Raw genomic sequence first — 17,148 nt, forward strand, 5'->3', positions numbered from 1 at the left:
GACCATAAGTGTATCTGTCAAAAGTAGCAATGGGAAGAAGAAATTGAGGGTTAAGTGTTTCATGAGCGGAGTCTGTTCTGTCAAGGAAGACCTACATTTTCTCACAAATGTACATACTCAGTCTGTCTTTGCTTTTTTTGGCTGAAGTTTAGCATACAACTTAAAGTTGTTTAGGTGGTCTACCCAGTTTAAAATTGTACAGAATGATGAGTCTAAGTCAGAAAATATAAAAATATAACCCTTTTCCTCTGTGTGAAATGCAACTGTTCATACTCCAAATAATTGGCAACTCTTGCTTCTAATTTCTTTACAACATTTACATAACTGTGCAAGGTCAGGAATTTAGTACCTCATTAACTTTTACTTAGAATAGTCAGTAAAATTACAGGAGCTATAAGGAAATATACTTTGATATATAAACAGAATCAATTGTACTATCACCAAATGCAAACTCTGCGCTAATCTTTAAACATACAGACTGCCAGCTCCTAGTGACTCCATCCACAAGACTCAGTACATATATGGACTGTGAACCCTTTTGCTCCTCTTTCCCACTGCCCTCATAGCAAATGCAACTGCAAAAAGGTGTGTGGCACTCAGGGCTGAGGCTTCAACTCCCACTCCGCAGCATAAGATTGTGTGTATCTAATTCATATTTTCCAAATAGTTCTAGTTATGAAAGTAGGAAATAGTTAGTCCCTATTTAAGCTTCCTCTGTAACACCTGCAGTTAGTCACAAAAATGTTAACATGCTAATTTGGTGCCATCTTTCACTTACAACTATGACCAAGTTCTTCATGTAAATACCAGTGAAACTCAGGCTGTTGGTATCTACATATTTTACACAGAAAGTTATAATACAACATATGCACTATCAAAAGCAATTACAGTTCCATCTCATCCTATTTGCTAGGCCCATGATATTGAAAGATCTCGGAAGGAGCTAAGACATGCTGAATAAGTAAGTAAAGAAGTTCAGTACGCGTTAATTAAGAATGAAAAGAGGCTGTGCTTCCTTGAACTCCTCCAGTATGAGATTACTATTCTCTTGGTTCTAAAGGAAGTGTTTTATTTACAATGTGATTTCTTTGTTCTCATAGGGCTTTGCCCCTAACATCGAAACATTACTTTGTTTTTCTAATCAAAAAAATTACATTCCACCTAATCAAAACATTATTCCCTTTTAAACATACTTTATAGAAATTGAAGTTGGCAGAGAAAATTCATAAACAGTTTTAACATTAGCCACCTGAACTATGCCAATTGCATTTTTACCAGATTTAGCTTCAGCAGTAACTATGCTGAAAGTATTATAAACATACCTTGCTCCTGAGCTCCATGGTTCAGTCCTAGTCCCAAACCTAATCCCAGGGATACAACCAGCAAAGCACACAGCAGAACCTGTCACATAGACGCAAGAAAATTAAAGTTCACAATTGTGATAAAATGTTATGTTTATTAGAAATAACTTTGTGATTCCTATTTTTGTGAACCTATGATTTCTTATTAACTAATAATTTCTCTGAACTTGTTCATCAAAACATTGGAGACATTCTGAGCCTGAAGACAGGACCAGAGCAAGAATGATAATCTTGTGAACTGCTTACAAGCCAACGCCGTAATAACGCACTTTTAACCTACTGTTAGTCCCACGTTGCAATCCAGAAAATCTTTGCTGGGAAAAAGATAGTAGGAAGTAATCAACATATTTACCTGGTTTGCAAACTATTTATCTGTGTAAAAAAGAAGGTAATTCCTTTATTTACCTTCTGTATTTTCTTAAAGTGTTCCCAAGGATTTCTTAAACTCAGCTGGATTGGGGCTGCAAGTGTCAAATCTCCAACCACACGCCAGTTTCTCATAATAAATTAGCAAGCTCAGAGATGGGAAAGAGGCACATAGAAAGAGACAAACAGCTCAAGGTCTGGGAGATAGGGAAAGAGCTGAGGAGACCTCTATTGGCTTAATAGGCACTCAATATGAATGGCAACATACATTGGCTGAAAGGCGCAGTGAAAAGTGGCTACCCTCTCAAGAATATTTCATAGGGCATCCACATTCATATGTTCGTATTCACTAAGGCAGTGATGGAAAAGAAAATGCATATCACAGAAGGGTACCATAAACCATCCCAGTTTACTCCTCATTTTTGTTGTCAGAGCCTTCTTTTATCTCCTGCCGATTCCAGGGACCAGCAGGAACTAGCAAATAAGATTCAAAATAAAGCAGAAATAAGAGAGAGTTACTCTCATGCTCAGTATTACTGTAATGGAGTCTCTTAACTGAGACTATAGCAATTATAAGGAACTGAGAAAAAAATGTATGGTAGGATATAAACAAGTGTAAATACACTACCCTGTTACTTTTTGCACATCCCTGCTCAGAAAACCACCATATGCTCTTTGTCAGTGCCCATCCTGCCTTGCAGGTACTAGGCATAAGTGTGGCAGCAAGGAATGCTGCTCAGCTCTCCGGTGCAGGCGTACCATTTGGCCAGGACATACCACCAGGACAGTCCATGCACACATTTCTCCTTCCCATAGCTCAGAAAGGTCCAGGCACACAAGCGAGAAAGTCAGGAGTGTGGCACACTATCAACTAGCTCTGTAACAGGGACAACTAGGAGACTTAACTGTGAGCCTGGCATGACACATACCTCTTCCTCTGGACAGACACAGAGGAAGGGGCTTCTTACAGACCCCACACTTTCTCCTCCTGCTGCTATGTTCCTTGAAACTGTGCTCAAGAATTTCCTGTTTCTCCCTTGCTGCCCACCCTCTTCAGCCTCATGCCATTGATTTTTTCCCAAGCAACATCAAACGCCAGCAATGCAAAAGCCACTTCTTTCATGCTTTCTCTCTCCCACAGTTACTTTCTTTCTGCTGCTCACTCCCTGGATTTTGTACAAGAGAAATACCCTCAAACCAGAGCTGGGACAGAGAGACAGGTGAGATAAGCATGTTCGGACAGATTGCCCAAAGTGGCATAGATGCTGAAGTCCCTCAAAAAGAGACCCCAGGTGTGAAGGCAGCAGTTTAATCCTACATCCAGTCAGCAAAGATGGAGAATCAGGCCACGTTTTGGCACATCATTGTACAGAGGACACAAGAGGGCACATTTGACAACCAGTCTTTCTGGGCAGGGAAGATAACACTACCACAGTAACCTAACATGTCTTTTTTCACTGAGTACAGATAAACCCAGTCACCAGGAAATGCATTCGTACCCTTGAAGTTCACTATGGTTTTACCTCACAATTTCATTAAAACTCAATTTGTAACTGAAATAAATAGACTGTACTAAGTAAAAAGTACAATTATTGCAACAGCAAACATTCCACCACTGCAAGCAATGACAGAGATGAAGTAAAAACCTAAAACCCAAAACCCAAAACCCAAGGTGTACAAATGAGATACTGCATTTTTTACAGAAAAACCCTCGATTCTGGGACATTCATCCTTAAGATGAAATAACATTGGTAGCACCTATTCAAATCCTCAGACTTTCCACAGCTAAATTCTATGTCTAGATTCAGGACTATTTCTACTTATTCATAAAAAAGTTGTTCCTAATGCATACGCTCTGCTACCTGGAGGACTTATTACAGTGTGACTGCTATTTTTGAGTACACAGTTCTCTGCCTAAGCTTTCAGGAAAAAGTTGCCAAGGAAGTACCTCATGGATATAGTTTATATTATAGATAGATTAGATAGATAGATAGATAGATAGATAGATAGATAGATAGATAGATAGATAGATAGATAGATAGATAGATAGATATAAAAAGTAAATAAATAAATAAATGGTGTGGAATGATATTAACAGTTTACACTTCCAATATTTAGATTTTTGGTTCGGTTTTGGGTTTGTTTTTTTTCCATACAGGTAAGCATTAGAAACTAATGTATTTGAAAGAATTAATAAATTTTAGGATCCTTATATTTCTCACTTTACTCTTCCAAGTACCCCTTGAAAGTATAAATTACTTTCCTTTATAGTTAGGCATTTTTTCCCACATTGTTCCTCATTATTCATTTATTTTTAGTGAAGAATTAAGGAAGCAATGTCTGCCATTTTATCTTCTATTTTTTTCTCGATTTCCAGTATTTCCCTCATATGTTATGCAATCCTTGCTCGATGCAGCATTAAATAGGAAGTTGTACTATGTTCAATTGTACAGATGGCATAGAGCTAAAGAATATTGTAACTTATCTCTCTTTCATAGCGCTGTTTTCAATATTAAGGTTTGAGTCTTACTAAAATCAGTACTTACCATTTTCTCTAAATTCCAATTTACAGATGCAAGAGCTTGTGCAAACGTATACACATATATATATTAATGATCGCATCTTTTGTGGTTACAAACAGAAGCTGAAAACTGTATTGGCTACAACAAAAGATTTTAAAAACAATGAAACCGCTACACTTTATCATCTACAAGACAGCCAAAATGGTTCATCAGTTTTTCCCATGCCCTGCTTCCTGAGTGTTTTTTACCAACACTTTGCCACATGTTCTGGTTTGTTAATGACAAATCCAAAGGTAAAAAAGTAAGCAAAAAGGAACTGTGGCTGCTCTGGCCACAAACGCATAGTTTTAAACAAACGTTTACAGTAAAGTATTGAAGCAATGTCTTTGCTGTGCAAAAGAACTGTCAGATTAGGGTAGTAAAACAAAAAGTGCAGTTAACTGTCAGAAAGCAAAGCAAACAATTTGCTTGATAAATACCAGAAGAACTTCAGAAATCTGTCGGTGAAGTCAGTGCGTTCATGCAGTAAAACTTTAAGCACCAATTACCAAGCTACCCTGAATGATCAATACAATTAAACTTCTAAAAATCTTGCAATTTGAGAATTGTTAAACTAGCAGCCCTGAAGAACAGCACGTACTTACAGCGCAGATGACTCTGTATTTCAGGAGAGTTTTTTTCTTCACATAGTTTGTGGGGTTTAAATACACCCCATCCAAATGTCCGCTTTGATGCTTGATAATATGATCCTGAAGCTCCATTTTGCTGATATCTGCCTCTAGGCTCCGTTCCTCAGGCTCCCCAGCTGGGTTAGCTGCGACTAAAAGGCTCGTACTCCTGCTTCAAGTGTGTACGTACTTTGTTCGTAGGTTTTTTATGAGATCCTAGCACTTGCATCAGTAATAGTGTTGCAGGAAGCCAAAGTAAGCAGGAAAAAGATTCAGAAAGGTCAACGGCTGAAAAGCATTATCTGTGTACAGAGAACCTGTCACATTACAAGATAAGAACGGCACTAAGTAAACTCTTAACTGGAGATTAGGAGTAATACGTTGCTAAGCAATAAAATGCAAAATGACACAAATTCAAGTACTCAACTATTTAGTTAAAAGCTTGTCATCCAGAGTATTTGTTATCTTCAAAGACAGTGTTAAATATATCAGACAAAATCAATATGAAAGTAAACCGTTTCTTAACTCCTGCTCTGTCAAGCCTGTTTTCAGGTGCTTTGCCTTATTTAGCACCAGAGGATTCCTCCCATTTACTTTCAATCCATCTTTGTTACATACTTCTTTCAGCTTGTTGTATGGGTTTTTTTTTCAGTAGTAATAGATGTACACATTAAAAACTAAGTGCATATAGCCAAATCAATTTTAATAAAAAATAAAAAGGTTTCATTTAAGAACAATTTGAAATTATTTGGGTTTCAATTTGGGGTTAATTTGTGTCATTTTTGCATTAGTGGTTGGTTGTTACAAAAATGTACCTTCATAGCCTACTAGGCTATGCAAGTGTAACTATTCAAATGTGGATCTGATTTGAAACTTAAGCACTGCATGAGCTGTAATTTATAATAACTAAATTTATAATATCTGCAATTAAGAAAAAAAAAAAACAACCCAAAACATAGCACTATATGACTTGGTATGAAGAAAATTAACTCCATCACAGACCAAAACAGTTCAGTCTCTACCCCTTACTCTCTACCATTTGTGTCATGCTCAGGTCCCACATTATCCAATACATGTCCATTAATCACACACACACCCCTCCTTTCATACGCATACAGATATAATTCCTTTAGACTACGGAAATGCCCATAATATGCCCGTTGAGTTCACTTCTTTCATGACCAGGGCTTCATTTGTTGTAGTTGCTCAGGACAGGAAAGACAGTGTGCAGTGGGGTTACTGGCTACCAAAACCCATTCAGGTTGGGTCACACTAGCAGGGCTTCTTGTGAGGATTGTCCTCTGTTCAGGTGATTTCTGCTATAGCACTTCCTGTAACATACAACTCAAACAACAGGTTACAACTTTAAGTTATATCCATTACAGTTGCCACTATATCTGGTCCCTTTGAATGAAGCTATAAAGTTTAAAATTGCAACGAACTCCTTCTCTTGCCCACATTCTGTCATGAACTCATACACAGGTTGCAGTACCTTCCCTTGGTGAAAAGGACTAGGAAAAGGACTTGGGAGTGTTGGTCAACAGCCATGAGCCAGTGGTGTGCCCGGGCAGCCAAGAAGGCCAAGAGCACCCTGGCTTGCATCAGAAATAATGTGGCCAGGAGAACTAGGGAAGCGATTGTCCCCCTGTACTCGGCACTGGTGAGGCTGCACCTCGAATACTGTGTTCAGTTCTGGGTCGCTCACTACAAGACATTGACTTGCTGGAACAGGTCTAGAGAAGAGCAGTGAAGCTGGTGAAGGGTATAGAGCAGAAGTCTGATGAGTGTAAGGAGGTGATGAGGTGACGATGAGTATGAGTGTGAGTGTGAGTGTGATGAGTGTGATGTCTGAGGAGTGGCTGAGGGAACTGGGCTTATTTAGTCCAGAGAAAAGGAGGCTGAGGGGAGACCTTATCACTCTCTACAGCTACCTGAAGGGAAGGTGGAGCAAGGTAGGTGTTGGTCTCTTCTACCCAGTAACAAGTGATAGGACAAGAGGAAATGGCCTCCAGCTGTGCCAGGGGAGGTTTAGATTGGGTATTAGGAAAAAATTCTTCACCAAAAGGGTTGTGAAGCACTGGAACAGGCTACCCAGGGAAGTGGTTGAGTCACCATCCCTGGAGGTATTTAAAATCCTTAGGGACATGATTTAGTGGTAGACTTGTCAGTGCTGGGTTAACAACTGGACCTGATGACCTTAAGGATCTTTTCGACTTACCTGAGTTTATGATTCATGACTGTACCTGCTTCACTGTGGATCTATCCACAGCCACAGACAGTTTCGGGTGTATCTGCTCCAGCATGGAGTTACAGGTCATAGTCCCTTTGACTGGAGTTGCAGCATGCCTGCTACAGCAGTACAGGAACAGAAGCAATGCCTTGGCCATATGCCAGCCCAGGCACATGGTCAGTGCTGTTACAGAAATGTTCCTCGACACAGCAGAATAAGATGATAAGCACTACAGCAAATAGCAGCCACTAACAATCATTAGACTCTAATATACGATAAAGAAAGCAAGTCCTGTGGCAAGTGCAGGAGCCTGACAATTAATAGCTAAACAGCCGTACGAGTTATAAATCTGCTCTAGCACATTCCAATCAAACCTGTTGTTATCTTGAACCCCACTTTGCCCCACACTGGCCACAAAAAAAGCACTCTTGTGTGTGAATCCCAGTAGGCAGCTCAGAACCACACAGCTCCTCTCTCACTCCCCTGCAGCAGGTTGCGGGGAGAACTAGAACCATAAAAGTGAGAAAACTTGTGAATTGAGAAAACAACAGTTTCATAGGTAAAGCAAAGTCACGCACACAAGCAAATCAAAATCAGGAATCCATCACTACTTCCCTTTGGGAGGCAGGTGTTCAGCCACTTCCAGGAAAGCACCATGTGTAGTGGTTACTCTGGAAGAGAAACACCACCACTCCCTAAAGTCTCCCGTTCTTCCTTTTTCACCCCAAGGTTTCATTGCTGAGCACAGCGCCATATGGTGTGGGGTGTCTCATTGGTCAGTTGGGGTCAGCTGTGCCCCCTCCCAAACTCTTGTGCACTCCCAGCTTAATTGCAGAGAAAGCCCTGAGGCTTTGCTTGAGCACAGCTCAGCAATAGCTAAACTCTGTGTGCATATCAATACTGTTTTAATCACAAATCCAAAACATAACACCATACAAGCTACTATGAAGAAAATTAGCTCCATCCCAGCCAAAACCAATACGCAAATTTACAGAAGCAAATTTGACCACTGAAAGTGTGAGTCATCAATATAGGCACTCAGGATTAATTTCTGATCCCATTGATATAAAATAAAATAATTTATCTCATATATTTGATTTTGCTTTTACCTAATCATTGTTCTAATTTCACAAATTTCCAATTTCACTGCCCACATGATTAATTTCTATGACATTTCTCACTGATAAAATAAGAATATAAAACTTCATGAACATTCACCAAGAACCCAGACTTTTCTGTTTAAAGATCAAGGGCCTCACAAGTTTAAAAACACTTTTCATCCCTACAAAAAGACAATTCACACAAAAAAAGCAATCCATACGATCAATACTTAAGAGTAAAGAAACCAACAATGAAGAGGAAATTATCAATTATCCTTTTTGTTCTCAGTTAATGAATTGTAAAGTTAAAGTGAGCATTCTGCGTACAGTGTGACCCTATACAAGTGCAGGGTTAGGGTACAGACAAACCCATTCCCCTACGGTCAAATGGCAGCCCTCGGTTCATCTAGAACTTCCAGAAATGGGAAGATGGTTTTGAAGAACACAGGCAGGACATCTCGCCATATATACATGTTAACAAGAACCTTAGGGAAACAGGGAGAGACATTTCAGAATAGCATTGTGTTGCAGCCACTTTCAATTTTCACTACAATTCCTGTGGTTATAAGCTACTAGTATAAAGCAGGTGAAAGTCCTCTAAGGCCATCAGAACTTACGTATCACCAATTAAAAGACACCTTTATACTTATTTGGCATCCATCTTCTAGAATGAATGCCACTCAGGTAAACAAACAAACAAAGAAACAAACCCAACAGAAACCAAACAACAAAGATTAACCACTTTCCTCCTAAATGTTTATTATCCTTTAAAAAATAGTCATTTTGGTGAAGGCTTTTTGCCAGAGTGACATCATATTTACAGTCAATTTAAAAAGTCCATTTCCTTTTCTGTCTCTGGATGAAGAGGGTAATTTCTTCCTCATGCAAATGCCACTTTCCTTGTTTGGTGAGGCTTGTGGCTCCGTGTTACCTAATATGAAGAGTCTGACAGGGCTTCCTACCTTGGCAGAGACACCTTAGGCAGTGCCTAAGGTATGTTGCTGTTCCTCCTTCTGGACAGACTAAGGATAGACTAAGTCTGTCTATAAAAGGTAACCAGTTAAATTTGGGCTGGCATGGTAAGTACAGTTTAATGTTGGTTAATGACTGAAAATCAAGATAAAGTCATATCAGGTACAAAGCTGTGGACAGATTCTGGTTTGATACATGTCAAGAGTGGATCAAGATCTCGAGCCCAAGGCACAGTTAGAAATGGCTGTTAGCCTGTGAGTGTGACAGAGTAGTAAGGCAGAAAAAAGTAAGAATAGGAAGAGGTTGGTCCTCAGGAGAAGGATAACACATAATGATGAGTAAGAATGCTTCTTTTAGGCTCCATTTCCAATTCTGTTATAGGTCATGATAGGAACGGATTAGGACCTTGCATAGAACTAGAGCAGACACCCATCCTGGGGGTTGCCATTTTGATAAACTATTGAGCCGATCTGCCCAGGATGGGCAAGTACTGACACTAGATGTTAACAGGACATCCAAAGGCATGTCAGATTGTACTGCAACATACTTTAAATAAGAACACAGTGAGGAGGATAATGACCATTTCTCATAGAATAAATAGCTTCCTGTTAAAACTGAAGGCAACCCAATCACAAAAGAAACACAAGCAAGTACAATTGTATCCTTTCTGTTTCCAGTGATCATTCATTACACGTGTACGTAGGTAAGTACTGTGAAGGTAAGCATTATTTGTTTTCCAACCAGGCATTTCCCATTACTGACAAGACTGCACTGACTTCAACCATGTGTACTACTGCCTGTTTGCTACAGCAGGCCTCTGCTAGCTGGACAAGCCCTGCATATCACATATTCCTGGAGTACATCTAAAATTTATTTGTAACTGTTCTCATTGCTTATGTTATGTATTCTCTGAGGCTTGCTTATACAAAAGCTATTTACTTTTATAACAAATTATTCTCTATTCAATTCCACATGAGTTTTCCAGCTATGGGTTATTTTCCACTTAACTCCAGGCCTGGCAATGTTAATTTTGTGCTGTTCTGGGACCTTGGAATTTGAGATGATTGGCTTTATTATTCTGCTGTAGACATAAGTTTGTATTTAGCTGGATTTAAGTTCACAGCCAAGCATCCTCAGGCAGCTCAGAAAACACAGTGTCAAAGACCCACAAAATTTTAACACTGTCTTGAGTTGGCATTTCACATTTATTTTTAATTTCAAAACCACTGCCAATATATGATGTGTCCTCGTATGTTGTCAGACAAATGCATTTTCATTTATTCTATGACTTTTTACAGGAATGAGTAATTCCAACCATATAGTAATTACAGCAAACTATAGTCCCATAAGAACAGTGAAAAGAACCAGAACATAGAATCACAGAATGGTTTGGGTTGGAAGGGACTTTAGAGATCATCCAATTCCAACCCTCCTGCTATGGGACATGTATTTTGTCAGATTACTCTAATAACTGATTATTCAAGAAACAAAGAAGCCTAACCAAATATTTTGATTTAAAACAACAAAAAAAAACCACCCAAACCCCAAAAGCAACACCACCACCACCACCCCTGTAATGAGTAAATTCCTGTTTATCAAATCTTGCTTGCTTAGGAGTTACTTGCTTAGAGTTACTTGCTTGCTTATTAGTTACTGGAAAATTACGGTGCTTTGACATGTTGCTTATAGACCCCAGGTATCCGTTAAAGTAAACGACGCATGGGGAAGGCAATAAGGAGCCTTCCTCCCCACACCCACCGGGAGACAGAATGAAACCCCGAAGGAGATAAGGAGCCTTCCTCCCCACACCCACCGGGAGACAGAATGAAACCCCGAAGGAGATAAGGAGCCTTCCTCCCCACACCCACCGGGAGACAGAATGAGACCCCTTATCTACAGATCACACAGACGCAGAGGACGCCAGGAGGTGACACGTATATCGGATGAAGAAGAGTTATAAAACCAGTGACTCTGGGGAAGTGGGGTGCGTGCCGTTGGCGGAGCGGAGACTTCCCGGCCGCCCAGAGCTGTTTTGCTTGCTGTTGCTTGCTCAATAAACCGATTTGATTCATTGGTCTGGTTCTCGTCAATTTATTTCAGCCACATTTATAACAACACCCCCCACCCCCCCTCCAAAAAAAAAAAAAAGACCAAAAAAAAAAATCAAAACAAAAACCGAAAACCCCACCCGAACAAGCACAAACAAAACAACAAAGAGCAAACAAATCTCAAAAAGTCAGTTCCCAGGTTGTAAACGGCCGTTTCTTCCCCCTCTTCGCCCGCTCTTGCCGCCACCGCTCCGCCAGGGAGCGCTCCCAGTCCGCAACCAGGGCGGCAGCGGGCGAGCAAGAAGCGGAAGGCTGCGCTCGCAGAACGGCCGGGCCAAGCACTCGCTTCCCGCGGAGCGGGGGGAGCAGGAATCGGGGACGGAGCTTCCGGCGCGGGAGGGGCCTCCGCACCGCGGTGTCCGCCTGACAGAGGGCCCGGCGGGGCACCGGTGGTGGTGCCGGCATCATGGCGATTCCCATGGTGCCTATGGAGACGCAGTTACAGAGCATCTTCGAGGAGGTGGTGGTGAGTCCGTGGCCGGAGCGCCGCCGCGGGGCCGGGGGGGAGCGCTGTGGGTAGGCCGGGCCGGGGCCGTGCGGCCCGCCGTGCGCCCTCTGAGAGGTGGGGGAGGGAATCCTGAAGAAGAACAGAAAACGGAGAGAATAAGGGTTTTTGTTTTCCTGACGCGGATTGCTTACCCACAACCAAGCTGTGTTGTGCCAAGTTCACTGTAGAGTAAGCAGTTTTTAAGGAAACGTTTCGAAGGAAGCTGTGAGCAGATAAATGTCTTGAGGAGACGTTTCTCTTAAGCCACCATAATGGCGTAAGTTGTGGAAATACAGACACGCAGTGGTACTTCCAAAATGAAGCATGGTTTGGTAGGTAATTAGAGTAGCCCAGAATAGACTATTTCAGTTGGAATGGGCCTACGACAACCATCTAGTGCAACTGACCAATTCAGTGCTGATCACATGTTGAAGCATGTTATCTAGAGCATTGCCCAAATGCATCTTAAACACTTGGGGCATTGACCACCTCTTTAGGGAGCCCCTTCCAGTGTTTGACTGCTGTCTCTATAAAGAAATGCTTCTTAATGTCCAGTCGAAGCCTCCTCTGGTGCAGCTTTGAACCTGTCTGGATGCCAGGGAGAAGAAATAAGTATCTCCTTCTCCAAATCCCCCCCTCAGGAAGCTGTAGAGAGCACTGAGGTTGAGCCTCAGTCTCCTCTCCTACACAAGCCCAGAGCCTTTATCTGCTTCTGTCGTAGGACATTTCTTCCAGCAGTTTCACCAGCTTTGTTGCCTTCCTTCCGACACATTCAAGGACCTTGACAGTCTCTTAAACTTTGGGGCTGAGAACTACACACAGTATTTAGGGTGAGGTTGCACCAACACTAAATACAGTGGGATAATCTGTTTTTGACCACCTGGTTATCCTCTGTATGATGCACCCCAGGATGCAGTTTGCCCTCTGGGCTGCCAGGGCACACTGCTGACTCGTGTTGGGCCTGCTGTTGACCAGCACTCTCAGATCCCCTTCTGCAGGGCTGCTCTCCAGCCATTTCTCTTCCAGTTTATACTTGTTCCCAGTGTTACTCTGTCCTGTGTGCGGGATCTGGCGTTTGAAATTGTTAAATTTCATTCCACTAATCATAAGCCAGTGTTCCAGTGTGCCTAGATCCCTCTGCAAGACCTCTTGTCCTTTGTGAGAGTCAGCAGCACCTCCCTGTTTGATATCGTCAGCAAACTTGCTAATGGTGCATTTAACTGCTGCATTCTGATTTTGGATAAATATACTGAATGGAACTGGCCCTAAAATCAAGCCCTGAGGAACAGTGCTTGTGACCGGTTGCAAGCCAGGTGCAGCCCCATTCACTACCATGCTTTGACCTCTGCCCTTCAGCCAGTTCTTCACCCAGTGCACTGTGAGCCCACTGTTTATCCCACAGTTGGATAGCTTGTGTAGAAGCGTGTTGTGAGGGACACTATCAAAAGACTTACTAAAATCTGGAAAACCCACATCCATGGCCTTCCCTTGGTCCAGTAGGTGGGTGATCTTATCATAGAGAGATATCAGATTAGTTAAATTGATCTTTCCCTTTGTGAACCAGTCATTGGGTCATTAAGTCATTGATTTTTTTAAAGCTTAAATGAATGAGCTTCTTGGTAGATAGCTTCATGGCTGGAAACGCTGGGGTAACAGTAGCTGATAAGATCATGAACAGGAGCCTGACTGATGTTTCAGAGAGAGGAGGTTGGTCAAATTGTCTGAACTGTAAAGAGTATGTAGCTCCCATAGGCAGGTGTATTTGAAAGTGGTGTCTAAAAGTTGAATCTCTGTAGAGGGAAGGTTGAATTTTGCTTCCTGTTTTAAATTTGTATTATAAAATGCACAATGTACTTTTCTTGAAATGGTGTTAAGTTGCTTATAGCATATTAATTGCCCATACCCAACTGATTTCTTGTTTGGGCACTGTCATTCAGATTATGTTTTCTCATGTTTAACAGTGCAGTTTGACTATTGTCACATTGCCTGTTTTTAAGCAATGTTATTTGCCTAAAATTTTCATGGAAGAAGCAGAAAGGACCTTACAAAGTTTCTCTGCATTTTTGAAGCCAGAACTGAGAAAATAGCAAGTTGTTGCTTTCGCTGTTGCTATTACTGACTTGGTAGACAGCAACAAACCTAAAGTTTCTATACAGGACAGATGAGTATCAGTTTCCCTTTTGTGTCTTGAGAAAGCTGTGAGTGGCAGTGAGAGGTGGTTCTAGGCTGTGTGATTGAAAAGGTTCACCAGAAAGATTATTCGGTTACATGCTGTTATTTCTGCAATATAAAATGAAAATACATAGTGGTTAGTTACAGATCGCATCTGTGTATAGTATGAAATTCTCACAGAAGGTAGAAATAGTTGTGGAATAGTATTTTCCAGAACTTCTGTGCTGATGTATTAGAATAATGATGTAGAAGCCTTTGAGCAAAATGGAAGGGTTTGTTTTGTTTTTTCTATATAAAGTGGAGTGGGAGGAGGTAAGGAAAAAAAAAAAAAAGAAAAAAGGAATGTTTTAGAGAAAATAAATTGGATATTCATATATCCATCCATCCCTGGCAGTGTTCAAGGTCAGGTTGGGCAGGGTCTTGAGCAACCTGGTCTAGTCGCAGTTGTCCCTGCCCATGGCAGTGGGGTTGGAGCTAGATGATCTTCAGGACCTATTCAACCCAAACTGTTCTATGCGTCTGTGGTAATATATATATGTATTATATATAATATTATAATATTATATATATTTTGTATATATATGTACACACTATATATTTCACCTCTTAGAAGGCCATATAATTATTCAATGGAATTTAAAAAGCAATGGATCTAAACTAAGATGAGAAAGTAACTGCAATAATTGGCTTATGTTACTGAGTGTCATGCAACATAAAGGAGACAAAAACTTAATGGAGTTAAAAAATAACTTTTTTTCAAAGTATGAAAAAAGCTGCAATAACAGAATCAAAAATTTATCCAACTTCACAAAGTAAATTAATATCTAGGGGTTCAGAAGAAAAAGGAAAAAAATCCACCCATCCCATGTCAAAATCCACCGAAACAAACCAAAAAGCCTTAGTTTGAATCCACAAAGTGTGTTGTTTATGGAAAAAAAAAAAGCAATCTCAACTTTGGAAGAGTCTAGTGTAGCAGAAGAAATAAACCTTTCTCTGATACAGTCCTCTGACAGTATGACTTACTCTTCTGGGCTTTATCCTGGTGGTGTGATACTCATAGGAAACCTCACAATAGCTCACTCAGAGTTTTTCTCTTGCAGAAAACAGAAGTAATTGAAGAAGCTTTTCCTGGGTGAGTGCAGTGTTAGTTTATTTGTGGAAGACTTTTGATATATAAATGTGTTTTTCTACTTACGTTCTTTCAATGGATACTGCTAATAACTAATGTTTTTTATTTGCATTAGTATGTTTATGGACACTCCTGAAGATGAGAGAACCAAACTGATCAGCTGCCTGGGTGCTTTTAGACAGTTTTGGAGCAGTCTTTCCCAGGTTAACATTAATTTTGTTTCTTACAAGTACTTGATATACTTTTTTAATACAGTGATACGTTGTCTAATAGGCAAACACTTAAGCTGTAAGGTCTGTGTCCAGTCATTCAGGATCTAGTTTTGAATATGCTGCAGTAAAGAATATAGGAAGACTATGCAAGAAAAAAATTAGTTTTGTCATTTATAAGATGATATAGTTGTTCAGCAGAGGTTGGTGTGCAGTATAAATAGGGATAAGCAAATGAAAGTATATCAATAAAGAAATAAAAAAAGGGAATTTGTTACAAGATTTCCAGTAGAAGTGAATAAGTAGGGGAGAAAAAAAAAAGGAAAATAGTTGTTTGTGTTCAAAAATTACCTTCCAGAAGTTAGATACCTCTAGGCTCTATTCTGTAATCGGAGACCTAGTCCTCTTTGTTTTCACTGAATTTGATTGTAACCGTAAAAGGGAAAGAATAATATAAAACAATTTTATTCTGTTCTCTGCTGACTTCATGTGAAAACCAAAGTTGACTATACAAATCAGTGTTTTGGCCATGAGGTGTATCCAGTACTGAGCACCTGGACTGCTTCAAAATAAGATCGAAAGACTTGTAGGAAAAACAACACAACTGGACAAATACGATTTATAATCTTGTTCTTGTGTTAGTGTCATCTCTTTGTGGTAGGGTACTATATGAATTCTAGTTTGTTTCACTGCCTGTAAATACATTCTTTCTCCCCTCTACTGCTTTTTCAGGAATCCCATGAACAGTGTGTCCAGTGGATTGTAAGATTCATTCATAGCCAGCATAGTCCTAAAAGAATTTCTTTTCTTTATGACTGTTTAGCAATGGCAGTAGAAACTGGGCTTCTGCCACCCAGGTAAGTAACTATGTCAGAATGAATCAATTAATAGGGTTTGTGGAAGTTGTGATATCGGAGGCTAATTTATGATGATGTTGTAAAATTACTGCTGGAGAGCACATGCTTATTATCTGTCACTCATTCTTGCATTGTCTCCTTCTGCTAGGATGGTTTGTGAATCTCTGATAAACTCTGATACACTTGAATGGGAAAGGACCCAGCTGTGGGCATTAACATTTAAATTGGTCCGCAAGATTATTGGAGGTGTAGACTACAAGGTATCTTCCGCCCATTCCTTTCTTTGTGCTAAGATGCTTCATTTTCTGGCTTTGTTTTTATGATTCTATGCCAGAGACACGCAGTATTTCAAAGTCTGCTTGGATTATGAAAGAAAAAGATGATACAGTGAGACCACCTTTAATACTTTTTCATAGCTGAGCTTTACCTTAATAGGTAATTCTGCGTGGACAACTAAACTCTTCCTACTCTTTATTGCACAGTCCTCTTTCATCCCTCTTTCAGTTGCAAGGTAAATACCCCTAATGCAGTTGCAGAAGTGGTAGATGTGGGAAAGTAATACTATCAAGCATGGAGGCTTACGTTCTGTTATCTGCTCTGACCCATGTTGCTATGCAAGAAAAAGGTCTTAAAAGCCAAGTCTTTGTCAGGGTACAACTCTTAGCAGAAGGAGTAGGAAACTGCATGTCTTGCAGTGAATCACCTCACCAGCATTGGTGAGTGTATTAGAGCCAAAAAGCCATAAAACACAATACGGTACTTCTTTCAGCCTGTACAACCCATTGTAGGTTGGATGTCTCTGGCTGCACATCAGAATTTCAAGAGTTACTTTTTCATCTGGGATATCCTGAGATTAAGAAGTTCCATAAAGGGGCTTAATGTCATTAGTGCAACTAATGTGTCTGTGCAAGTAGTGTCTGACCATATTGATTGTCTAATCATTCTGCCAGAAATAAAGAGTATCTGG

At 40.4% G+C, this 17,148-nt stretch overlaps 2 protein-coding genes across 6 annotated transcripts in view; one reads left to right on the forward strand and one right to left on the reverse strand.

Moving 5' to 3' along the window:
* Positions 1–5,126, reverse strand: part of ENPP3 (ectonucleotide pyrophosphatase/phosphodiesterase 3) — a 41,804-nt gene extending 36,678 nt beyond the window's left edge. The window contains exons 1-2 of the mRNA XM_061474854.1: positions 4,894–5,126; positions 1,323–1,401 (exon numbers count right to left, since the gene is read on the reverse strand). Of these exons, the coding sequence (XP_061330838.1) occupies positions 1,323–1,401; positions 4,894–5,010 (196 nt within the window). The 5' untranslated portion in view covers positions 5,011–5,126. The remainder of the gene's footprint in view (positions 1–1,322; positions 1,402–4,893) is intronic.
* Positions 5,127–11,621: 6,495 nt separating this feature from the next.
* Positions 11,622–17,148, forward strand: part of MED23 (mediator complex subunit 23) — a 43,451-nt gene continuing 37,924 nt past the window's right edge. For 2 of the 5 annotated variants that reach the window (XM_061474976.1, XM_061474977.1), the window contains exons 1-5: positions 11,622–11,793; positions 15,087–15,118; positions 15,231–15,318; positions 16,057–16,181; positions 16,330–16,441. In XM_061474976.1, the coding sequence (XP_061330960.1) occupies positions 11,734–11,793; positions 15,087–15,118; positions 15,231–15,318; positions 16,057–16,181; positions 16,330–16,441 (417 nt within the window). In that variant the 5' untranslated portion in view covers positions 11,622–11,733. Of the gene's footprint in view, positions 11,794–11,992; positions 12,147–15,086; positions 15,119–15,230; positions 15,319–16,056; positions 16,182–16,329; positions 16,442–17,148 lie in introns of all 5 variants that reach the window. The other 3 variants (XM_061474978.1, XM_061474979.1, XM_061474980.1) reach the window with 3 other exon arrangements.

This window comes from Pezoporus flaviventris, unplaced genomic scaffold, assembly GCF_033815535.1.
Source record: "Pezoporus flaviventris isolate CSIRO_AGI_PZ_B2104156 unplaced genomic scaffold, CSIRO_AGI_Pfla_v1 ptg000081l, whole genome shotgun sequence".
NCBI lineage: Eukaryota > Metazoa > Chordata > Aves > Psittaciformes > Psittacidae > Pezoporus > Pezoporus flaviventris.